The following is a 26,996-nucleotide window of genomic DNA, read 5'->3' on the forward strand; positions in this document are numbered from 1 at the left end:
AAAATGGATGTATGTTGTGAGTTAACCCTGGTAGGCAGCTAAGCAAAACACATCCTCTCACTCCCTCCCTCTGCAGTGGGACTGGGGAGAGAAAGGTTAGGATGAAAGTGAGAAAACTCATAAAGACAGTTTAATAGGGAAAGCAAAAGCTGTCCTCACAAGCAAAGCAAAACAAGGAATTCATTCACTACTTCCTATCGGCAAGCAGGTGTTCAGCCATCCCCAGGGATGCAGGGCTCCATCACACATTAACAGTTTGGGAAGACGAAATGACATCACTCTGAACATCCCCACCTTTGTTCTTCTCCCCCCAGCTTTATAGGCTTAGCATGATGTCATACAGTCTGGAGTATCCCTTTGGTCAGCTGTCCCAGCTGTGTCCCCTCCTAGCTTCTTGTGCACCCCCAGCTTACTTGCTGGTGGGGCAGCATGACAAGCAGAAAAGATCTTGACTCTGTGTAAGCTCTGCTCTGCAATGACTAAAACATCCCTGTGTTATCAACACTGTTTCCGTCATAAATCCAACGCAGCACCATACAAGCTACTATGAAAAAAAAGTTAACTCAATCCCAGCCCAAATCAGCACAATGGGGAAATGAATTGAGGCATTATAGGGTTTTATGCATCTAGTGGGGTTAATGCATCTCGTTGTTTTCTGCCATAGCTGAGTAAATCTTTTCAGTCTTTTAAATTATTAATTGTTTTACAGAAATATGTTGTGTCTGTCCAAGCTATTAGAATTGCTCGACACTATAAACTATGTAAAATATCTCAGTTATATGCCACGTATTTCTCTATATAATTTCACATATGCAGATTTGAAGGGGTTTGCCTTTAAATATGGGAGAGCTATCACATTCCAGTTGTCCTAAGAATTTTGTTCAAGGCAGTTTTCTCAGGGAACTAGGTGGTATTTACATCATTATTTTTTCACTTACGAGGATAAGATGAGATGGAAGTCTTTATCACTGAGCAGACACTGTTTGAATACACTGTTGACTCTTGGAATTAAAGAATTATTTTTCTGCAGTCTCTTCATACTTATTTGTGAACTTTACAAGCAAGAGTTCTTTTACTTGCTGTTCTAGACTTTTGATAAATTTACAGAAGAATATTCTGTAGAGAAAAATGTGTACATATAACCTAAGACAGCATCAGTCGTTCAGAATTAATATTAAGATGTTGCATATAATACAGCACAAGGTAGGGAATAAGCTGCTGTAAATTCAATTTAAAACTTTTGGTGTGAAAAAATTGCTGTGTAGTCTGTAAGCTTCAAAGATCAATACACCATTAATCACCGATAATTTGTTTTCAGTTTGAAAAAAGACTGTTGTTTAAAAAAACCCTTAAGTTAAATTATTAGCTGTGCATATTGTGATGAAACAGTCCCTAATTCTAAAAAGAAACAAAACCCAGAGACTAGCTAATAATTGACAGACATAAAGAATTCCGATAATCTAAATGACTGTATTTCTCTTGCACAATTATTATTCATTCACATTAAATACAAATAAACAGCAGTTTTCATACAGAAGTGTGTTTTTGACTCCTAATTGACTTCCAGTAAAAACTAAACTATAAACATTTGGTTTCCAATTGTAATAGTAATTTATTCACCCTAGATTCAAAATACAGACATAAAAAAGGAGGCAGGTAATTGGAAAAGTTTATAAATACTGAACACATAAAATATTTTTTTGACTTACGTAAAACCACAGAAAACACAGTAGACCAGGTATATTGATATAAATAATTTAGTTTTACTGGGATAAATGTAATCCTACACTGGATCTGTCAGGAAAATTACTGGTATTCTAACTAACTCTATTTGTGGAAATATATCATGTTAATTACTATTCATTGTTTAACAAAAGAAGGAATCGGATAAACCTGCAACATACTAATCCATTTTCACTTAACCATGACAATTACCTTGCTATTGTAAATATGGTATTCTTCAGTTGTCTTGTAGCTGGTTTTAGTTTGCTTGCTAGCTAAATGTTACACCATATACATTGTTTGCATTATGCTTTCTGGCTGTTGTGGGTGCAGTTGGAGAATCATTTGAGCAAAACATCAAGACTCATTGTCACTTTGGATATGGTGTGGATAGTCAAATACTCTACCTAGTAGAGGCCCATGCAGATTTGCATTTTCAATTTGACTAAAGAGAGCTGTTAGGCAAAAAATAACCCCACTGGGTGTGACACGACATCATGGAGGGCTGGTCATTATTGGTTGAATAGTTAATATTGGTTGCTACTTTATGAATGTCCAGTAGCCATGTAAAAGGCATCTGTGACTATAGTAATACAGAATAAAATAATAAAAATAAAAAAGCAACCAGAAGAACAAATGAAGCACGATTGATCAGAGGGGACTTCTCAGAGAAACAGAAGTGCATTTACTTGAAAGAGAATATGGAACAGAATTAATAATAAAATACAAATTAAAAAGAAAAAAGAAAGAAAAGACTTGAATGTTTTTAGTTTTCTCTTACTTTCCCTTCAGAACAGATATTTTTCCATCTTCATATAATATCCTTACTACTAAATAATTTTGGTGAGTAAGTATCCCCATGTCTGCAGAGTTTATATATACACACACATATATATAGAAACAAAGCAAACAAGTAACTGTACTCAGAGCTAGATAACTTAAAACTGTGTCAGCTGCCCAGCCACCTCTCAGATAGCACTTGCAATAAAACCATTACTGTCTGAAGAGCTCCAGTTTTGTAATCCTGGGTTCAAAGCTCTTCACAAAATCATCTCACAGAATTAAGCTGGGAAAGAAACCACTGTAACACTAAAATCTATCCAAAAAACTAATTGTATCTGTACTCCTCCCGCTTTTTTTCATCTTGACATTTTACATTATTCCTAGTTCCTGACAATTTTACCAAAAAATTTACAGATCATTGCTTTGCTTATATGACTATTTTCTTCCTTTCTTTCATTCTTAGTTTTTGTCCAAAAGGAGGATGTCTCCTTTTGAGTGAAAAAGATGAAAACTCTCAGCAGATGCTAGTTTTAAACAATGCACTGGTAGGCACTGTAGCTGCTATATATATTACCTGCCAGTTGCCAATTCACCATATTCCGGTGTTCCAACTTAGAAGTCTGGTTCGCCAAAAGTGGTTGTAAGTGTAGAAAAGTAACATCTGTCCCCAAAGCAATCCTTAATGAAGTTCTCACCTTCCAATCATTATTTTATAAATTCTGAAAACCCACAAAAGTGGAACATTCCTTTTATTGTCTGAATTGTTTCTAGTAAAGATATTGTATAGGAAATCTGAGTTATTTGCAAATTATATTGTGACCTCATTCTTTTTACTGAAGATTATTACAAAATAAAGTTAATTTACTGTGCAGATGTTACTCTATGCCATTCTGCCACAACAAAAACCAAAACCAACCAACCAAACCCAAACCAACAAAAAAACCACCAACAAAAAAACCCTTAAATCTGGTACTCAATGCTATCTTTATTCTGTTAGGTACTGTCTAATGGTTTAATACGGTCTGTTGGATAATTGCTTCAGAGCAATGCTAGTGGTCATTGGGGAGGGGGGAAAGAAGGACAATCTTTTCTGTGAGAAGGATCACAACCAACCTGTTCAGGTGTCCACAAGTTTAGAGCACTTCAGTTTTCAAAGTCTCTAAATAGAACAAGATTAACCTAAAATTCATGTGTAATTAGAGCTTTTTGTGATTGTTAAATGAAAAATTAGGTCTTGTAAGTCTTAAAATATGTTTTCAAATTGGGTTAGCACCTTGGAAATGATTGACGAAAGTGCTGTTTTATCCAGGATTTTTGTGTGGCTCCTAGAGATACTAATTGATGTTGCAAGCAGAAGGTAAGAGCAGTGAGAAATTGCCAGAATGCAGATTAGCAACAGCTATAATATGCTGCCTAGCTTTGATTTTTCCTCCTCTGAGGCCTTCTTGAAAGGTATGACTACTGGGCAGCTGTCATTCTCTCTTACCTTTTTTTCTCTTTCATCAACTATGAAAAAGTCTAAAGTGTTGAATAATTTCCGTGAGAGAGGCTGTTGAGAGATCCTAAGACCTGGTGATCAGAACAGTCTTCAGAAGAGGAATGGCCTCGGTTAACATCCCTGCCTGATTAGCTCCCATCTGTACTGAATTTGTGAATGATTTTGGAGTTAATGAAGTTACACTTTGGAGAGAAAATATGCTGGCTGGGTGGGGACAGGACACCAGATAAAGAAAAGAAAAAAACAACACACCCTACCTTTTAAACAAATCATCCTTTCTTTTTTTAACAATTTTTAAAGTTTGTACTTTACAATGTTGAACCTACACATAGCGCCTAATAAGCTTAATGCCATGATACAGGTCAATCTGAGGGAAAATAAAATTTAATACTGTAACTGTGGGTGAAGCTTTTTTTTTTTTTTTTTAATGCACTCTTTGCTACACCAATAAATTCAAAACTTAAATTGAAAACCTCAGATCCAGTAGAATTTTTTTAGAGACCTGTCTGTCATCTTTCTTCCTTCAAGCAGCCTGTACCAAACAGAAAACATCTCAGATGAATGGCAAGGTCTGGGGAATTTCCCAGATGTTCTGTTGTTTTCTTTCTTTCACAGCTTTTTAAGAACAAGCTTAACTATGTTTACATGGTATTTAAGCCAAATCATTGTGCCAGTTGACTTTCACTTTTACTGGAAGATCTTTACTTTCCAAGCTGAAATAAATATATATGTACACATACCAATATCGGGTAGTAATTCCTTTTAAATTGTACTATGAGTCAGAGCTGCTTTCTTGCTTGCTACCTGATCGCTCTCCTGGCAAATGTCATTACTCTGGCATATCTTCATGCTGTACGCCACAGATGTTGCTACTTCATTACTTGCTGCTAAGCAAGGTCTGGGGGTGGGAGAGGAGATTAAGAAATGGAGAGTGCTGATCCCCTACAGTCTTTTTTTCCTCTTACTCTCCTCTTTGTCCTGTTTGCCAAGATGTGCATTGCTGAACTATTCATTCTGCAGACACAGTGAACGACGCTTAGACCTTCAGGATACAACCGCTCATGCACTAATTACAAATGGCTTCCTGAATTTGCCTCATATATCACATCTTTTGAAAACAAGGCCTGCTCATGCTTACCCACACCATTTCACCGAGTATTTCATCTGACACACAGTTTTCTTCATTTGGGGCAGCAAAGGAGATTGGTTTTGGTGACCTGTATATAGGAAGTATTTAGTATTTCAGTAGTTTTATTTTTCAGCAACTTCTTTCTGGAGAACAATGTCTCTCCTGTGTATCTTTTCAACAGCTCCTTAGACATTGTATGATTTATTCTTCTACTATTTAACAGTCCTTGACATTTATGTTTTAATAGGTTACCAGCTTAGTCTTTTCATATGTAGTCTTACAAACTTTAATGACAGCCAGCACCGAGTTTTAAACTAATTTTATTCATGTTTGAAAATTACATACGCACACTTCTTGACTGCACACCATTTCTCCTATAATAGCCTAATAACTGCTGTAAAATAGTTAGCCTTCCTACATGCTAAGGAGATTCTGCTTGTTACTCCATTTTCTAGTTGCTCATCAGTCCACACTCAATTATATCAATGCTCTGTTACTTGAGTTACACAGCTATAATAATTTCAGTGTATTTATAGCTCTTCAGAGCATAGCTTTAACCTACATTTAGAAGCTTATTATTTCTTTTTGTCTACTACACCCCCACACCCCACCCCACACTGAGCAGCTGAATGTTTTCACTTGACTAATAGTAAATCTATTAATATTAATAAATTTGATGACCTCATCAAACAGGCTTGAAACAGGGTATGTAAGTACAGGATACAGAACAGTAGCGTGTTAGAAGAGGAATGAAAGACCATACAGTATTGTACCTTGAGACTTCAAAAGATGTAGTTTGCCTCCTTGCCTGTCACATACTTGTTCCGCAATCTCAGGTGATCACTTTGTCTTTGCCTGAGCTTCTTATTCGTACAGCCTAGAATAACAGACTAGAATAATAGACTAATATTTTCTTATTGTGTTCTGTGTATTCCTTTTCTGCATCTTGGATGAAGCAGTAATGAATGCCTTAAAGACTGCTAGTGTTGCTGTAACTGTAATGATCCAAGGACTTACAGATGAGGTACAGATTTTTTTAATAAAGTTAAAATATTTTACTAGCCTGTCTGGGTGTATTTGGGGAAAAAAAAATACATTCTTTCAAGCATACAGACCCTTTCTTAGATCTGACATACAAAAAGTAGACTTAAAGACTAAACTAAAGATGAGGATAATTTCTCTAATTTTAATTAGATAGTTATAAATTACATGAACTCTGTAAAGAAAAGTATATATACATTTATATAGTTACCAGCAATGAAATAGACTAGCATGAGAAGGGTGCTGAAGAGGATTTTAAAGAAGAGATATTTAGCTCTCAAAGGAAAGAGAGATTTGGGTAGTTTATAACCTGCAGACATATGGAGGTTAGAAGGGAAGGGAGAAAGACTATGAAGTTCAGTAAAACCAGAAAATCATTTGAGTCCATTGTTTTTGGCTTCTAGCTGAGTTTTGAAGTTGTGCTCTCCATTTATCTTTGAAAGGTATTTTTTGGTTTCCCCTGAAAATTGAGAGTGAAAGATCAGAGATGGAATGATTGTTTTGAAAAAAATGTGTTTCCCGTGGCAGCTGGGTGTAGCCCTTCACCAATTACCTGTGCAAGCTCATTACAGTTGCAGATTTGCATCCATTTATTTATCAGAAAAGCATAGAGTACAGTGTGTAAAATGTGATACATTACGGGAAAAAACACATGTAGAATTTAGTGATCTGTTTCTTCAGAGGAGTGTTCTTGTTGGAAAGAGTTCTGCCTCACATTATTGAGGGGGGTAATTACAAGTGTATACATTTTTTTAGTAATTTTATCCTGGCCCAAGAAACTGCAGTCACCACATGAAGGGACTTTTACTTTGCTGTATAAGCTGAGAACAATAAAAAAAGCCATAGCAGGACTTTTAAATGTGCTGAAATAATTATAAAGGAATTGAACACAAGGTGAAACATTAAGTACGTTAATAAATATGTGTAGTAAAATTTTTCAAATGCATTGCAAATATACCTTCTGGTCATTCAAGATATTTTTTTAATGCCAAATATGACATTGATGGGCTCTGTGAATAATAAAGTGCACTTCAATACTTTTATCCTAATAAATGTGAGAGATAAAATCATATTCTTTACCAACCTTTCTTAAAATGTGATCCTCTCTTACATTTCAACTCTGAGCTTCCATGAGAAATGCTTGTTTCCATTTATTCTTGTTTGCTAGGAATGTAATCCTTCTGCTATCACCTAATTAGCAGGAATGGGACTGTCCATGCTGCAGGCACAGACACTAACACAAGCTTGAGGAGCCACTGTGTAGACATCAATGAACACTTTATTAAATTACACAGTTTTCTAAGCAGGCACAGTCTCTCAATGCTCCAATTCTTTACGCTTTAGTGAACTGCCTCTGCTCTCTGAAGCTGTAAGATTTCAGCCTCAACTGAAGATATAAACTCCTGATGAGATTATGGTGAGTTTTTAGATATTTGGCACGCTTCTGTGCTTATTCTGTTTCTCTAATAATGCTTAGAGTTAGCTGGCAGGTGAAAGCATTGGATAGCAAAACCTAGGAGATTTAAAGTTCCACCTGCCCTGAAGGACAAGAATGTCATTTTGTAACTGTTCAGCGTTATTCATTACAATTCACCCTATTCAAGAAAACCTTTCAACACAGGGAGAAAGAATATTCAGTCCCTAGGTCTAGATATTCAGTGATCTCTCAGTTTTGGTTCTTGGCAAAATCCAGACTGAATTTTCTGATCTTTTCATTTCCAGAAAAATCATGGTCTGTCAAAGACAGAATGTAATGAATAATGAAAAGACAATGGGGTGTTAACAAATCGCTTTAGCGTATTCTCTTGTGTCTACACTTCAGTGTTACAGTGACACAAATAGATTTACTTTCTCTGATAAATCACTACTTTCCTCCCACTCCATGCTTCTTAAGAGAAGAAAACGACATTCTGGAACTTGTTTGCTCCTTCCCACCAGAAGGGGTCATTTTCCTCCTCTCCACTCTGACTCTCTTCTCTCCTTCCTGTAGCATGCATGCTAAATATCAGAACAGGTTTGTGGGCTTTTTAAATTGTGAGGGGTGGGGGTTTTTTTGGGTCATCTGTGTCCTGCCCCCCTCTCCCCATTTAAATTAAAAAAAATAAAAAATAAAAATAATCAAATCCTAAAAGCTATTAACTGGTTTGGGGGTTGGTTTGGTTTAATGGATGAAAGACAGGACTGCCGCCTTTATAACAGAAAAAAATCTGCCAATAATGAAATCTGAAAGTTTTAGAAGGTAGCATGGCCATGAGTTAAACACAAAGGGGATAACAACTTAGGAAGGAGTACATCAGGTGAATTCTGGGTGGAGTAGGAAAGAAAGCTAAATTCACTCTCTTATCTGGGAGAACATAGCAGACAACTGAAGGGATAAATGCAGCTCCAAAGTCTTATGGAGGGAGACTCAGAACTGGCACAGATCTTACCTAAATGCAGGGGAGCCATGTGGCTAGGACTGTACCTTTTGATGTGGAAAAGCATGCTATGCTGGCTGGCAAGCAAGAGAATTTAAGTTATTTTCAACCCACAAGAGTAAATTTGCAGCTGCTTTTGAGATTAAACCAGATGAATGGGAAAGGATGGGGGTGAGCTGGAACAAATAATACCTGTTCATATATAAGAGAATACGGTGGCCACTGGTAACAGTGGCACCAGACATAGGAAGGCATAGGACAATGGCATGGAAAAAGATGAGGTAGACTTCTATAGGATGGAGCTTGAAAAGATCTTGAGAAATTCTCTGGTTGCACCAGCTGCAGGCAGTCCATTTCTGAAAGCAGTTCACTCAGACTGTTCTTCCAAACCTTCAGTCACATCTCATATCTGCTACTGACTAACCCTGCAAATACAGAGAGGTTTTTCTTAATGCTTAACCTAATCATTGTTGTGATTCAAGTAAATTGCTTATACTATCTGTGCCATGCATTGAGAATAATTTCTTATTTTCAATAGTGTTTCTGAAAACTACAGTCTTACGACCTTTTTTATCTTTTTTCCTTCCTGTAGACTAGGCAGAGAGGTGTAGTTGTTCTTTCCTCAAAAATAAGTTTTTTTTCTAAAACATTTTGAGGCTAGCCTGATTTCTGATTATTTACATGTTGGTACTGTCATGTTCAAATCCAGACACAGCATTTGAAATGAGGTTGACTGGAGAGGAAGGATTATTTCGTATTTCTTAAGAATAATACTCTTGTTCACGTATCTCCTTCCCCTTCCTTCCCTTTTTTTTTTCTTTTTTTTTCTTTCTTTTTTTTAAAGATGGGTGATAGGAAAGTCAACTATATTGAGATTGTTCAAAACTATTATACTTCAATTCCTTGATGATTTTCTCCAGAACTGTGCCTAGGTAGTTTATTCCTGTATTGTACAGCCTATTACGATCTTGCCACTTCCTTTTTTTAAATCATATCCTGCACTTTTAGATAATTTCTTTAATTTTATTTTAGTACTTTGAATTTTTATTCTGGTGTTTGAGTTTTGTTAGTTAAGGGTGTGTGTTAATGCATTCCATAAATTTAATAAATTAACTCTGTTCATTCAAGTTGCGCAGAAAAATACTGGGTAGCTACCAAGACCTTTGAAAGTTAACTCAGTATATATAACCAGATAGAAAAGAAACATCTGGAAGGGAGAACAGGATCCAGCGAGGAATGAAATGCTATGGGGACTTCAAAGGGTACAGGAATGAAAAAGATGCAAGCAATTTTTGAATGTCCGCAAGTCACCTACCACTTTGTCAATGCTGCATGCTTAACTTCTCCCTCAAAACGTTAGGTACAAAGGTAAATTTAAGTGTCTAAGGAGAGAATTACCATAATGGTGTGCTACTCTTAATGGCTTGCTGTGAGGAAATGTGAATTCACCATATAGACAGTTAAGAACTACTGTTAGGTATCCAAGTAGTCTAATTAATACAGAAAAGCCTCATTACTAAACAGTCAAAACTGTTATGCAAGATAACGTGCTAATACATTCTGCCTTTTCTCTGGCGGTCTGCTCACCCTTTCCATGTCCTGCTATGTCTTAAGGCTGAGGGTTTCAGTCTTCCCTAAGATGAACAGAGAAGGGTTGTGGTGAGTCACCAGAGATCCTTACACAGAGGACCGTGTTGCCCACAGCAGGGGAACTGGGAGGAGTAAGGTATTAATGGTTTCTTCCTCCTCAGTTTAATGTCTGCTTGGGGTTATTTTATACATTTTTTTGATATCAGATTTACTGAACTACCAGTGGAAGGCAGACTGAATCTTTAACCTTCTACTCTGAAATCAGTATAATGCCTGTTAACTTGTATTTTTAATAACAATTAGGATTTGTACCATATAAATACGCTTAAAAATAAGACACGAGGTATGTTCCTATGTGACCTCTCTGTTGCCGAAAATATTAACTCTTGTAACAAAAGTTAAAATGCTTAGTATTTTCTTTTCCTTTTTTTTTTTTTTTTTTTCACGGTTTGGTTTGCCGTTTTTCTCCCCATTAACTATGAAAATAACGTGAAAAACTCTGATCTGAGTGAACTAGTTTTCATGATTGGGAAATACGATTAGTATCACTAATTAAAATACAGTATTCCTGAAATGTTGGTTTAATTTTTTAGTTTAGCATCAAACTACGCATACTCAATTTAAATTTCTAAGGACTTCATAAAGATGACTGAGTTCTAAAGTTCAAAGGTATAGCTGACTATTTTTGCAAATTCATGTTCTAATTTAATAACTTGAATTGTGGTCACTGCAGTGTGGAAGCATTCCACTGGAGCAAAATGAAATAAGCAGCTTTTTGACAGTTTACCAATTATCTCCTTAGTTCAGAACTAGGCAATTAAATTCTGAGAAGAATTAGACAGCTTCATTGGGATATAATAGATAAAGCAAGGACCATAAATCTATAATATAAGGGGTGATGAGATTAGAATCCATTAAGAATTGATCATTTGAAAGAGCTGGGTTTTTTTCTTCAAGTACTTTTAAAAACCTTTATAAAAAGTATTGTTGCCGTTTTCCCTGAAGTGATAACTTACACCTCTAAGTTACACTTACAGAGGGAAATACTGCGTTTTGAGTAAGTCTCTTACAAAGGTGTCTGTCTAAAGTACTTTCATCATAATACTGTGCATTAAAGCATTAGAACGTTATTCCTGGCTTTGATAAAGAGATTGCAAATAAGTTAAAACAACTAAATTGGCTGAGCTGCGGGCCTTTCTAAGGTTCCTTGACAATGCTGCTTTCCCTGCACTTAGCTGCCTTCCTAATTGCATTTTTACTAGCTTGTTAAATAGTCCCTATTATTTCAAAACCTAGCCAGAGTTTTGAATTTCATTTATGATATCATAAGCCACAAGGCAGAGTTTTAATGAAATAGAGAGGCACCTTACCAAGTTACCACTTCAAGGAGGAATCCAAACGGTAGCAATTGTATCTCAACAAAATATGCTCCAGTGTCTTCTATTGTAATAAAATAAAATATTGTTCTCGTTAAAATTCCAACGCAGTTTAACCTAATTTATCGTGAAGCATCTTTGGTCCCCAAAATATCTTTCTTTTGTACAAACACAGCTAAAAAGGACTGGAAGGGAAGATTAGAGATGTGACTAGATAGTGGCTCCCCACTGAAACAGAAAGGGAGAAAACAGAAATGTCATTGCATAAATTTCTTTCTTTAGATGAGCTTTTTGAAATGTTACACAATTAAAATTCAGTTCAAGTTTGACCAAGGTTAAATATGGAACAAAAATCATAAATGGCAGCTATCCCTAGTAAAATTGTTTGCTGTTTGAATTTGTTCTTCACAAGGAAGAAAGGTTTACTAAAACTTCTTAATTAAAGAAAACCATACAAGGTTTTTACCTCTATTACAGTTCTTACTTTAAATTTAATTATTCTGCCTTCTAAAAGCACCTATACATTAATGTAGACAAAAAGAGGAAGTAATTTATTAAAGGAATAACATCTCAACTGTGAAAGATTAGCCTCCTGGAGCAACCAGTAAATGGAAGTCTGAGAAGTGTGTCAGTGAAAGGTATCCATGGCTCATCTTATATGTCCGTTAAATCTCATGAGTTTCAAATTGTATGAGGTATGTTGTAGTATTATTAGGGAGGGTTGTCTGTCTGAGCAAACAAAATATAATATTTTCCAAATTTTGCAAAACCTGCATTTGAAAACACATGAATACAGTTGTAGTTGCAGTAAAATATTTTCTTCTCAGAGATTTAGATGTGATTAACCTGTGGCAAGAGATAACTGCCTAATTGTTTTTAAATTGTTAGCTGAAAGCTAATGGTGAAATTTTTAATAGCTTCAGTGATGATTGATCCATCTCCTCAATACTAGAAATTGTTCCAAGAAAACCTGCTAAAAATAATTCCAAAACAGAAACCTGTATAATAAACAAGAGTAGAGTTAGGCAAAATGTTCCTCTGTAGTGAGTTTAATGTAATTTAGAATAATATTACACAGAAATATGGAACCTTGCACATATTTGATAGTTTTTAGAAGACTAATATTTTTTTTTCATTGTTTCTTTTCTGTTGTGGGAAAATGTTGAGAAGAGATCTTCTGGAAAAAGAGGTAGAGATTTGAGAAGAAAGACTGGTAAAATAGTTTCATTTAAAACTATTTAATGCTATTTAAAATTATTTCAGTTCTTTTAAAAAAAATACTTCTTTGAAGCCGGCAAAACTATTACAATTCTGCTGAGTTCTCAGATCCTCTTCTAAGATAAGATTTTTATCAAAATTTGGACATTTTTCCAATTAGGTTTCCAAAGAATTAAAAAAATAGATGATAAATTTATCTTCCTCCATTGATTACTCCAGCACTGGTAGGGTAACACAGAACCTAAATACGCACTCTGTTACAGAACTAGGACTTCTGACTGTTTTCTGTAGTTATATATTAAAACGTTTCCTTCATCTAATTGTCTTCAAGCAGTTCCTTTATTCCGGTGCTTTTTATTTAATTGTTATTAGTACAGTCTGATTTTTTTCTTGTTTGTTAGCTTATGTTTAAAGGTAAATGTTATTGGTTTAGTGTAGATTACTATCAAACTCATTAAATTTAAAGCAGGAAGCTGAACAACAGGAGTCTCAAAGGAAGGAAAAGGCCTTATTGATAGTACATCCATTAAGCAGCCATGCTTGCCAAGTCCATCTGCATTAGCCACTTTTATAACTTCACCAAATTTCATCTGAGCTTTCATTCTGCTGACCTAATTTAACAAGGAGGAAATTCAGTAACAACCCCTAATATTGAAGCATTATTTCCCAAGAGGAGTTTAACAACACTTCCACATCAAATAATAATGTGTGAATAATGGAATATACGTACGGCTGGCAACAAGAAAGTGAAAAAAGAAACATCCCCCACCAGAGACACACACAGAAGAAAATTTTGTATCACCTTTTCAAAAAAAAAACCCATTAGCTTTGCAGTTTTTATGGAGAGCTAATTTCAAGTTTGAAATTCCTATAGTCTTTGAGAATAAACATTTCTAAGTATCTAAGAATAAATTGCAGCCCTCCTCTCTCACTCAGTGTACCTTTGTTTCAAAAGAACATGAATATGGGTTGTGACAAATAATTTCCAAGGTGGAGGATCTCATCTCCAGTTTTTACGTGATGATATAATTAAGCGTATGTGATTAGTGGTTTATATTAGAACAGATTGATCTGGGTAGTATTCATAGTTCAGGTAAATGTCAAGGTTTTAGGAGAAAGGAAGAAGAGGTAAATGAAACAATACATAATCTAGTATTTATTTAAACAAATGGAAATGAATGCCTGTGAGCTACTGTGAACAATCATGGAGTTGAAGTCCTTGAAAACAGTGGCTTTGAGAAGTTCTTTAGTCTTTCAGATGTTAGAGAATGGAAAACATTCTGCTGAGATAATTTAGCTCTAAAAACAAAAGCTGGCTCTTGGACTGAATCTGTTCAGTTATTGACACACACACACATGCACGCATGCACATAGAGTCTTTTAGCTGCAAGAAATCACTACATTTCATAGGCTTGCTACTCTAACCCCTGATGTTTTATTGCAAACTCTTTTAATCAACACAAGCTTACTGAAAATATCTTAAGTAGCATATCACTACCAAACTGAAACACAGAAAGGATTTTTACATAGCTCTGCTTTGAAAAATAAAAAATATTTGAGATGATAATGAGCTATAGTGTAGTTTTATTGAAACCAGAAGACACGTGGTATTGCTGTGTGCAACATTACTTATTTATGAAAATCAGAAAAAAGGACAAAAAAAACTATCAAGATTTTTACTGCTTGGGTTTTCTGCTGCATGTGGAAGAATATACAAGGAATTGCAACCAGCATGCATGCATTCTGTTTCCTGTGGGCATGTTTAAAAAAAAAAAAAACACAACCACAAACCATAGCTCAAATCACCTTGATTAAAATTTGCAGAAACCACACCTTATTAAGATGACAAGTCATAGGTTTTCACGATTTACTGAAGGAAGACCTTACCGAATGATCTCACTAGCAAAAAGCATTACTCTAAATGCTAGGATGGAGGTAAAGTGAAGAAAACATAGCTAATTTTTTCCTTCTGAAATAACATCTCATGGTTCTGTCAGAAGAAGGAAAAACTAAACGAAAACAAAGCAAAAGAAAACAAAACAAAACAAAGCAAAAGAAAACAAAACAAAGCAAAGAAGTAGAGGCAAGACAAGGATGAGTTAAACAGAGGGGCTTGTCTTCTCTCTGCAATATCACTTCCCACAATAAAATTAATTTTAGTACTTTCCAAAATTATATATTCAGGATACTTGCAAAACAGACAAAACATTTTTCACATACCTCCTACATGTAAGGCTAAATTTGCACCACTCCATAGTGCAAGATCATCTCAAGAACTTTTTCTATTTGAAAGTTTTCTTCTTGTCATGTTATATTTCTTCTGATGCATATGATGTTCTCTTTTGCCATTTAAAATACCCTGGAGAACTGGTGTTTTATGATTTCCTTATTTCTAAACCTACTTTGTTTTGGCTTTTCAGTTCTCCTGATAGTAAGATTAATGAAACCCTGAAATTCTTGTAAATCAAATCAGGTGGAAAACGTTAGAAGCAAAGGCAACAGTGTTTAATGTATAAGTTTCAGCAATATTAATCCCCTATTCTATATAAAGAACACTTAGAAGTTTCTAAATTGAAATTTTTTAATGGCAAAATAGTTGTCCATCTCAGAGCACTCTTACTTAGGAAGTGTTTTGAAAGCAGCTGCCTAACATATTCACAGTGTTCTCCCTATCTGGATAACCTCTATATTCCTAACCAGGTTGCTTTATATGTCATAATGTTTTGGATTTGCAGGATACAGTAGCAGGGATGTTGGACACTAGGGAGTGAATGCATTTCAACTTACGTTGTCTCTCCTCTGTTTATTTTCAGGATTTGGTTACTATGTACAGTTCAGAGATGAGCTGCTGGAAGCTGCTTGGCTGCATCAGTAACTAGAGACATAAAAATCAAGTCAAGAAAAAACAAAACTGTAGATTCCATTGCTGACCAGCTTGAAGAGCATCAGCAGTGGAGAGCTATGAAAACACAGCAAGTCCTGTTACTTCTGCTGCTCTGGATGTGGCTGCCGCATCCCTGCCATACAGAAATGCTTTTCAGAAGGACTCCTGATCTCAGACCCAAAACCTTTGGGGGACGTACATCAGGGAATGATGGAAAAGCAATTCACCGCCAGAAGCGAGGCTGGATGTGGAACCAGTTTTTTCTTTTAGAGGAATACACAGGATCTGATTATCAGTATGTAGGCAAGGTAGGTTTCTTATTAAGATCTCTATGTAATTGTCAAGTTTACTTATCTTTGTAGAGCCCTAGTTTCTGTGGTTTATTCTAATGCATAAGAAGCAGATTTCCAGGCAATATATATACATTGTTTGTCCTGCTAGAATTGCTAAATTTAATTTTGCTAGTTGAAGGTATTCAGAAATATTTGAATGAAACAAATGAAGAAATCTTTGACAGATTTGTTTGCTTTAGGACATTGTTCTTACCATCAGTCCATTTAGTATCTCATCTGTATCAAAATATAATATTTTATAATTCATTATAAAACTATTTTTCAACTCATTCTCTTTGAATATTTTGTGTTTCATACAAAATAATGCATTCCTTTTCTCTGCTTATGTTTGAAGAATGCAACCTATGTTGAAGAAAAAATATTCTTCCTCTTTTAACTCTCCCTGAATTTCAATGAACTGGAGTGAGTAAGATTCATTAACTACTGTGTGATAGAAATGAGATGGTTAGGAATTGAGCTACAATACGAGTCAGCAGAACTGCACATACAACTGCACAGCATACTAGATGCATACATAAAGGACACTGGAAGTGTCCTTTAAAGTATTTTCAGTTGACACTTAGGTTTGGCCATGTGATTGATTGAAAAATATGAGCTTCAAGGAATTAATTAAAAATGGTAATTTGCATGAAAATGGAAGTCGGTGTCAACAGTAATGGGTACCAGATAGCACCAGTGGTTGCTGATAAACATAGAAATCTAATTTTCTATAATCCAGATTTTAATTTTTTACATGATTTTGAATGTGTAAAATACTACAGAGAGATACTGACTTGTTGAAAATCAAAGAATCACAGAATAGATGACACTGTAAGGTACCTCTGGAGATTATCTAGTCTAACCCCCCTGCTCAAAGCAAAGTCAGCTAGATTTTAAATATCTCAAAGGTGGAGACTTCAAAATTTCTTGGGCAGCCTGTTCAACTGTTTGGCCACCCACTCAGTAAAGAGTTGGTTCCTATATTTAAAGGGAATTTCCTCTGTTGCAGTTTGTACCTAATTGCCTCTTGTCCTGTCACTGGGCACCACTGAAAAGAGACTGGATCTGCCTCCCTCAGTCTTTCCCATCAGGTATTTATACACATTAATAAGGTGCCTGCTGAGCCTCCTCCATGCTGAACAGTCTCAGCTCTCTCAGCTTCCCTTCATATGAAAAATGCTCCAGTCCCTTAATCAACTTACCAGCCTTTTGATGGATACTCTCCAGTAGCTCCCCATCTCTCTTCTTCTGGGGAGCCCAGACCTGGACACAGCACTCCACATGTGTCTCACTAGGGCAGACCAGAAAGGAACGGTTGCCTCTCTTGATCTCCTCCTGATGCTTTTCCTAATGGAGCCGAGGGTGCTGTTGACCTTTTTTGTTGCAAAAGCACATTGCTGGCTCACGGTAAGCTTGCTGTCCATGAGAGCCCCAAAGTCCCTCTGCTAAACTGCTTTAACCAGCCATTTTGTCCAAAGCATATGCTGTGCATGGGACTATTACATTATAAAATGTTTCTTGAAAGGATTAAGAATGCTTGGGGGGGGGGGGGGCGCGGGTGAGAAAGGAAATGCCTATTAAAATTTAACAAAATTTAAATACTAAGTAAGAATTTAAGAGTGCAAGCTTATGAATGAGTAAACTGCCTTTTTGTTTCTACTTCTTACATGTTGGTTTGAATCTTTTGTAATTTTATCACTAGCATTTGAATGATAACAGCCATTTCCAAAGCATGTTAAAAGCCCTGTAAATAGTCCCTATGTTTATTTCATACATTTATCAAGTGTAAAATCATGCCTCCCAAGTGTTCCAAAGTATCTAGGCCCGTTCCTCAGTCCAGGCCAGACTGACAGCTTATGAAAATTGACTTTGCCCACAAAATAAGCTGTCACTGTATGGAAACACTATGCTATTGTATTTGGAAGTGTCTTGCTCCCAGAAGCTGCAGGAAATAAATAGCTTTGCAGGGCAGCCTGAATTTAAAATTATTTAGTCTCCTTCAGAAACCTAGTGATAACTTTTCTTTATTGCATCATTTTTGAATATTTATGATCCCAAATCATAAAGTGTGAGTGGTGTTACTTACTTTCTTTCAGTCATGATGAGTGAAGGAAGGGTCTTTAGAGGGAAAAAGGTTAACATTTTTATAGGCTAAATCACCTGCATTTTAAAAAGAGAGGTGTTGATAAACACAGAACTACTTTGACTGAGAGGAAGTAAGTGTTTGCAAATGGAAGTAATAAGTAAAGATAAGTAAAATGGCAGACAAAAGAGTACAGAACTAAGAAGAATCTTGAAGATCAGTTAAGACTGGGCTTTCACCCTTTTTGCTCTGCTTAGAGCAAAAAAGTTGTTAATGTGAGCAAGCATATAAGCATATGAAATTGCCCTATAGTCATTTTCTGACAAGTTTGGGGAAAAGTGTAGAAAACACATCTAAAACGAAGAGTATCATAGCATTGTATTTGCACAGGGGAGAGTTTTACACAAAGGAAGCAAAAGGACAGAGATTATATGTGGAACTAACAATAAACTGTTACACTAAATAATGTTTTAAATGTCTGATAGTCTAAATTCATAAATTATTAGGGAACAAGATAATTAATGATTCAAGTCTTAGTACATAAACTTTATAATAACTATATATTTTCCCTGGTGTCGCACTCTCCAAAGGATGTCTGAATTGTATAGTCAAAAATTTTTTGGATGTTTCCTTTTATCTGATTTTATACAAAGCCAAAGTTACTGGTATAGGTGGGTGACATAAAAGGCCATCTACCTGTTAATTTCATTGAAACATGTTTGGAGATGGTGTTTGGAAATTACGATAGACAGTAAGAGCACAAGTTAGAACTCAATGAATCATGGTCAATGACTAAAGAGAATGTTTGTCTTGGAGGCGTTTCGGTCAAAAATAAGTACTAAGTGTGATTTTTAAAACTGACCATAGTAGATGACAAACATGCCAGTAAAATAATCAACATAAATTCTAAAACTGAGGCTACCAAATTCACCTGGATTTGTGATTTACATCTGCTTGCTTTCTGCACTCATGATTGATGCATTTTTTCTTGCTTCTAATCCTGCATCTATATATCTGTCAAGGGAGCTTGAAAACTGTTGAATATCACATTACTCTTGAAACCAGTGTCTACAATTCAAAATGCAATTTATGCATTTATTTATTCACTATTTAAGTCAGCTTTAGAATGTTCTACTAGAGTAACATGATGGAAATTAGGTTCAATAGACGAATGGGATGTGTAATCCAGTAACAGCTGAAGAGTTCCTTGTTTAAGTCAACCATGCTTGTGAAATGGTGACAAAGTACGTGTTGACTGATTATGGACATTCACTGGTGTCTTCAGGGTGGTATTTATTATTATTATAAGAAGGGAGGTTGGTCACCCTTTCCTTCATGTAATACACAGTATCCTGAGGCTAGAAATCAAAATGATCTAAGTGAATTTTGTATGTGCAGAATCTCAAATAATAAGTACAGCTATATTTTCTAGTGAAGGCTGAAGCCAGAAGAAAAGAGCATATGAGAAGCCTATGTATGCATTACACAACTTATCTTTGGCCTATCTTTGCAAAATATGCTATAAGAAAGTAATTCTGAGATAAAGTGCTTTTCCTAGTCTCAGAGAAACACTGCAAGGATATTCTCAAGGAAGCTTAAACCTCATACCAAAACAGCCATTTTATTTGTATTTGGGGTTAGAGTTCTGGTGAATACGTCCTTTATGTCTTTCTCTGTGCAGAAAGTCTATGTATGTGCTGTTATTCTTTCTTAACATATGGAAAGTTGATACATAACTTTGATTTCTTTTTGTTACTATGTAATTTTAAGGCCCTTTTTTTTCTCCAGACAAAGTGGTGCAATTATAAAGTATTATGCATTTTCAAACTTACTCTTACAATCTTTAATTTATTTTGAGCCTATCCAGAAGAAACATTTTTCTTTTCAATCCCAAAATCATACTCTAATAGTTGTCACCTAAAAGAAGCACTGCTGTGTACCAACAGTGTCTTAATCCATAGTTATCCAAAAATAAATTTACAAATACATTCTTCATCCACATTAAAGTTGGTTGGTTTTGGTTTTTTTTCCTTACTTACTATTTTGCCAGATCTTGCCATTTGCTTCATTCTTGCAGATATTTTTACCACTTTACTTTCTAAGATAGGTACTGGCTTTTTCCAGCAATTTTCATCACAGTAGTTTTATAGCATAAAGGATCAACTGACATGAATTTTCCAGTGCTTTGAGTGTGCTGGTTTTGACTAGATAGAGTTAATTTTCTTCAGAGTAGCTAGTATTGGGCTATGTTCTGGTTTTCTGCTGGAAACAGTGTTGATAATAAAGGTATATTTCAATTATTGCTGAGCAGGGCTTACACAGAGTCAAGGCCTTTTCTGCTTCTCACCCCACCTCACCAACAAGTAGGCTGGGGGTGGGCACAAGAAGTCGGAAGGGGACACAGCTGGGAGAACTGACTCCAACTGACCCCAGAGGGATATTCCATACCATATAACATCATGCTCAGTATACAAAGCTGGGGGAACAATAAGGAGGGGGAACATTCAGAGTTATGGCATTTGTCTTCCCAAGTAACCACCACGTGTGATGGAGCCCTGCTTTCCTGGGGATGGCTGAACATCTGCCTGCCCATGGGAAGTGGTGAATTAATTCCTTGTTTTGCTTTAATTGCGCGTGTGGCTTTTGTGTAGCTTATTAATTTTCTTTATCTCAACCCACGAGTTTTCTCTTTTACTCTCTGGATTTTCCCTGCTCTTCCACTGCAAAGAAGTAAGCGAGTGACTGTGGTGCTTAGTTGCTGGGATTAAATCATGACAGAGAGACTGAAGTTCTTAGTTATACTGCAGTGATTTTTAGTATCTCAGAGGTAGTTTACCCTGTATACTTGCACAAAATTTATCTATAATTTTGTGTTTGCCATATTAGAACTGTTACCAGAAAGGATTGTCCTGGCAGTATTCATAATTGCATGCTTCTTAGTGCACTCATTATCTTTGATGGTGTAAAGAGCAGGACATGTCAACCTCACTTAGTTCCTCTCAGTTCAAGAGCCCCAACATAGACAGGATTCTGAGGAAAGGACCTGGAGTATTAGCAACATGTGCACACATCACACAGTTTCAAGAACGACAATTGCTAGTTCATCGCCTGTCTTTTCCTTTTAGCATTTATCTGTGTCTGTTGACACTGTAGATGATATACCACGGAACTGGTACCTGAAGGAGGGTCCCACATCCTTAACTTGATAAAGCCCGAAAGACAGAAATCCCAAAAGTGGCATTGATTTTAGACACCTCAGCAAGAGTGAAATGTGTAACAGAAGTGTCAACGGAGCCCAGGACAGCTTACCACCCAGTCATAAAGATGTAAAAGTAGGGAAGCCTCAGGTGTTGCTTGTACTCTAGTTAAATGTATATGTATTAGAATTAAATATACTGGTTTAAGTTAGTACTGCTAGCATTCCTTCATACTGCTTAGTATTGTTAATATTGCTTAGTATAGTCCATAATCCAATGAGAAATATTATACATAAAATTCGGTAACACCGGAGATAAAAAGATGTATTTTCCTAAAGTCCAGATTCTGTCAACATAAAAAGGATAAAGAATGCCAAGATCAAATGTGCATAGAATTGTTGCTGTTGGAGAAACAGTCAGATTTAAGGAAAGAGTAAACAAAGTAATTTCCTGAGAGAAGTGAAAGCCGGAAACCATCCTGGGCAGGAATCTTGAATTTACTTTTCTTTTTGATAAAGTGGCTACTAAATGTACTGATTTTGGAGAGAGTAATACAAAAAAATGTGTTGCCTTGATTTGAAGGGGTTTGCTGTCAAAAAAAAAAAAAAAAAAAAGGTCCCAGTGAAGTTTTGCTGTTGTAGTGGTAAGATGAAGACTTATCAAACCCTTTCAAAAACTTCTGTATTTTGATTCCTGAAGAGTGTTTCTATCATAGTTGGGTTTTTTGGTAAAGACCTTTGGTGCTACAACCGACTGAAGAGTAGGATTTTGAATCGAAAGCACTCATATGGAGGCTTAATATTTGGTGTGAAGATGTGGTTGAGCAAAAAATGCCTTCTCTTCCAGGTGAAAGGAATCAGCTCTGTGGCACTGAAGTTCTGTAGGGGTTGAATTTTCAGCTAGAGCAGATTCTTGTGACAGGGATCAATAAAAAAGAATAGAAAGGGAGGAAAGATATCCTGAAAACTGAATAAATTAATTGTGATTTGCTGTGTCTGGGACTCAGGTTCCAGAGTGAGAGAGGGCAGCTTGTCCTTTAACAGTTTCCACTTGATAATGTTTTGGTGTAACTACTGGATGCAAAAAGCAAGTTTTTCACAGTTGTGTATCTTCAAAAATCTTACCTCATTGAAGATAATGTAGTGTGGTGGAATGGACACTTGAGGGACAACAACATTTAGCAGTTTATTTCTTTCTCAGACAAACTTAACACGTAAGCTGTGAAGAACATTACATAAGGCACCAATTTATGGCAAGAATATGAAAGCTTGCTTTTGAGGGTACATGTGTGGGGCCCTAGATATTTCAGGGCAGGTCAAGAGTGTCAGAGTGAAATATGTATCAATTTCTTCTCTTTTTGAAGGACTGTTGGTTTTGGGGTTTTTTCTACCTCTTCTTGTAGTCCAGAACACAGGAGCTATGATGCCTTCTCAAAACACATGGTACAGCCATTGTTTTTCCATAACAGAGGCATCAAAATCTTCCTGTAAGAATGTCCTGGAGGCTAACTCATCTCAGTGAGTGCTGAGATTAAATTCTTTCTCAGATTCTGCTGGGATCCATCTTAGTATGGAGTTTATGACTATGACTGGTTAGATTCATAATTTACTCTAAATTGAAGTGTGCAAAGGGTTTATATTTTCTGTTTGCAAAAAGGACTGTTCCTTATGAAACCTCAGTGAATGTTGGAGTCTCTGACTTCTTGCTTCATTAAACAGCAGCAGAAGGTACTGGCGGCAAAGAGCTGACCTAGCTGAATAGTAAGTTTTTATTCCCATAAAGAATGAATTATTTGTTAGCTGCTGTACTGGACGTATCTCTACAAGACACTGAATTTTGCTGGGTGACACAGTACAGAATTAACAGGTGGTTGTTGAGGAATAGGAAGGCTTTGTAATATCCGCCATTATTTTAGTGAAGACCAAAGAAGTCACAGTTGTTGTGTGCCTGAATCCAAAGCCAGATAAATTTGCTCAAAAACTGTGGATTCCCAGACCTAGACAGATGTCTGTGCATATGAGTTTCTTCAGAGTGTTGTCTGGTACAAGGGAAGAGGGGTTAAATCATATGAGTAGGGCATACTGAGGGCATACCCAATTGCTTAAGGAGGTGATTCCCAGTGCTCAAATTATCTGACGGTAATTTTGCTCAGATGTGCCAGGCACTGGAAATGAAAGACCAAAAGTGAGCATTCCCATTTGCTGCTTTAGTCTGGCAAATCTTGCAGAGGGAGAAGAACAGAGACCAACAGTGAAACTCCAGTGCTTCACAGTGAAATAGTACTGGAATTGGAATGGATTACTGTCCTTTTAGACTTCTGATGCCAAAACGCCACAGAGTAACTGCTCAGAGATGAATTTTTGTCTTTAAGCAGCAAACGTATTTATTTTGTGCAATGTTGGGGATCTAGCCAGTTCACGCTGGACAAACTAGCTCCAAAGTCTTCAGTGAAAGTCAGGTAATTTATACAGTTTTCATGTGAGGTTACATCTTTACATACATACTCATTTAATTTCGACATCTAATCATCATATTCATAACAGGCAGGGTTTAGGCAGAGCTTGAGGCGGAGTCCGCTAGAATTGACTTTTGGGGAGACTTTTGGGTGGTCGTTCCATTCTTCGGCCTCACTTTTGGGGGTTGCTCAATCTTCTTCCTCGCTTGAACTTTTCAACTTTCTTTGTTCAACAGCCTAGTTTCTGGAGCTTGCAAAACCTCCTGACTCATGTCCTTCTTATCTCCTCCAAATGCCCACCTTATCTTTATTTATGACTGCTAGGTTGCTCAGAGTACATTCCACCTATCTCTTACTTTAGTACCGCCAGCGGAACAGAACAGGCCCTGCTGCTTCTGTTGTATCTCACCGTAAACAGAGGAACACCCAGAGCATGGTACCAAACTCATCCTAACTAATCCTTTAAGACCTTGCTCTGTTTCACTTTTACTTAGGGGTGTAAGCCACATATACCAGAGCTGAGTGTAGATGTTCCAAGCCAGTGTTGCCCTTCTCAGAGAGTTCAGTGTCAGTATTTGTTCTGTTAAGGAGAAACGCTGGATGTGTTGAATGCCTCTCTGCTTTAAATCTTCCCTTAAAGACCAAACAGTCAGACTGGTTTGGGATTGTACTTTTTCTCTGAAATGGTAAAGTCGACAGGACTGTTCATCCCACCAGAACCACCTAGCACTGCAAGAAACCTGTCTCATAAAACCAGTGAGGCCTCATGAGTTACTCATAGCTCAAAAGATTATGAGGTATTAGAGGAGATACAGCACACATTGGAAAGGGAGGAAGGAAGGAAAGGGGGAAGAAGGAAGAAAAGAAGGAAGGGTGGAAGGAAGGAAGGAAGGATATAGACAAAGATAGCAGAATGAAACCAGAAAACTAAAAAGATGAAGGAGTAGGCTAACAAGTGTCATTTAGCATAGCAGAGAAGATCTGGTTTGACAGAACTGAAAGGCAGTATGTCCTATATTATTACTGTATGAGCTGGACACAAGGGAAAGAGCTCAGAGCATGCCAATGCCTGCATGGGTGCTTCTGGGGAAAAGAAGTTATCTAGCTAACAGGGCTAATCAAGTGTAATCAAATGGATACATCTTCTTTACCAACTGGTATGGTGAGAAAAGGGGAAGCACTGTGGTTCCAGGTTTGTATCTGCATCACATCTTCAGTGGCAATGAAGTCTGTGCCAGTTGCAGGCTCCCATAACATATCCATACATATGCTATGTATCCATACTGCCACAGGACCTTGAACGATGTGGCAAGTGCTGCCCTGGTGAACAAAGTGAACCGTGGCCCCAAGAGACAGAAACCACTGTTTGGAACTACCAGACTCCAAACAGAGAAGCAAGGCAAACCACATGAAGAACTGTAAGATACTAAATTGCTCTAGGTAGACATATCTTAGGTAGACACATGTAAATATGCCTGTAGACAACAGCTTGAAGTTAGATACTAAGCTTAGTCCAGGACCTTTTCCACTTCTATGGATACAGTTTTATACATACATTGTGTAATTTTAAAAGGCATAATAACTAGAAGAGTTCTAACGAATGAAGTGGGATATCATCTCTGAAAGTCACATTTGTTCAGCTTTCAAGCAAATACTAAATAGCCTATCCTTATTTCTACCTGGCCTCTATAGGACCGTAAGTGTTATATTTAATAAGTTTAACACTGTTTAACATAAGTTTAGTACTGTTAATGGTCTTTAATTGAAATTCAAAGCATGTAAACTGCAATGGAGCCTGATCATTATTTAATCATTATTTTTTCTTTCTCCTGAAGGAAAACAAACTAAAAGTGTGTACCATTTGTAGGTATTTGTAGGACTTGCAAAGTAAAGGAAGCTGCTCATCGAAGTAGGTCTTGAAATAGTAAATTCTGCTGAACAGAGTTAGTAATCAGTTGAAAATTAAATGAACTTTCTAGTTCTCCCTGACCAAAATGACCCTTCACCAGCATTTAAAAGCTTTCTGTTTTAAGCACAGCTTTTACATGCTACTACTGGTATGTTTAGCTTCTGATGTAAAGGACTAAAATGTATTTCCTATTTGTTATCATATGTCATGAGAGCATTTTGCCCTTTCTCAGCCTGGCTTTCCCCGAGGCGCCCGCCCGTGGCTGCGGGGCTCAGCTGTGCCCTGTGCTGGGGCCGGTGGAGCCGGCTGGAACCAGCTGGAACCGGCTGTGCCCGGCACGGGGCAGCCCCGCCACCACCTCACAGGGGCTGCTGCTGCAGCTCCCCCAGCCAGCATCTGTGCACTGGCATCCTATATGATGACATACTTAGCTCATGCATATTAAAGCAGGTTTTTTATTATTTCCTTTTCCATGTGTCTATAGATCTTGGTATTGTAGAATCATACACTATGCTCATATTTAATTTTAATCTGTTGTGAGCGCTCCACAAATAACACGTTCAAAACAGTGGGAGGGGTTCACTTCATGATTTTCTACATACATGTAATTGTTTTTGTGTGCTTACCCCTTATGCAAATACTTTTCAAGTCTACTTAGAAAATAATGCAAACATGAGTAGGGACCACTAGCTGAAATTTGTTTCCTCTTTTTCTGTCAAGTAACTGGAAGCTGTATTTAATGGTGTTCAGTGCTACAAGGTAGTACAGTAAATGAAAGCCACTGGGAAAGTATGAAGGATTTAATGAAAACTTGCTAGTTTTGGTACAAGAGTGAAGATTGGTTTACTTGTCCGTTTTACCTTTCTTACACATTGATACTTGAATGAAAGCCATTTATCAATTTGATGAGAAAGTAAGTGATAATGAGTCTAAGTGGTCAGTACTAGTCACTGGGGTAGGTTTCCTGCCACTGCCTTTCTCAGTTTCTGAGAAATCTATTTTAAACTATTTGACTTTTTTTTCCCCCCTAATAATTCCAATAGCAGTGATCGGCCATTTTGAAACTAATTTCTGAAAGCGATAGTTCTGTTCTTTGCAAGCACAAAGTGCAATAATGCCAATCATTTGTCAGGAAGATTTAGATGGAAGCTAGTCTATGTTATGGGCATCCTTCCCATATGTTATGGGCATAGGTGTAAAATCACTATAATAAGATGCATTTCGCTGCTTTTGCTGCCTTCATGGAGAAGAGTTACAGCTCTCTTGGATGGTTTCCAAACACATTGTACCTGATTATACATTGCACTTAAAATAGCATCACGCTTCAAAATGGTATAAGAAACAGGGAAGTAGTTCAGCCTG

General features: G+C 36.7%; 1 protein-coding gene across 5 annotated transcripts in view; it reads left to right on the forward strand.

Moving 5' to 3' along the window:
* LOC308059842 (cadherin-10) overlaps positions 1 to 26,996 on the forward strand; it is a 109,043-nt gene that overhangs the window by 28,438 nt on the left and 53,609 nt on the right. For 4 of the 5 annotated variants that reach the window (XM_080377774.1, XM_080377776.1, XM_080377773.1 and 1 more), the window contains one exon: positions 15,588 to 15,966. In XM_080377774.1, coding sequence (XP_080233900.1) covers positions 15,736 to 15,966 — 231 coding nt within the window. In that variant the 5' untranslated portion in view covers positions 15,588 to 15,735. Of the gene's footprint in view, positions 1 to 7,517; positions 7,591 to 15,587; positions 15,967 to 26,996 lie in introns of all 5 variants that reach the window. The other variant, XM_080377775.1, reaches the window with a different exon arrangement.

The sequence above is a fragment of the Falco punctatus genome (genome assembly GCF_963210335.1).
Source record: "Falco punctatus genome assembly, chromosome: 3".
Classification (NCBI taxonomy): Eukaryota; Metazoa; Chordata; class Aves; order Falconiformes; family Falconidae; genus Falco; species Falco punctatus.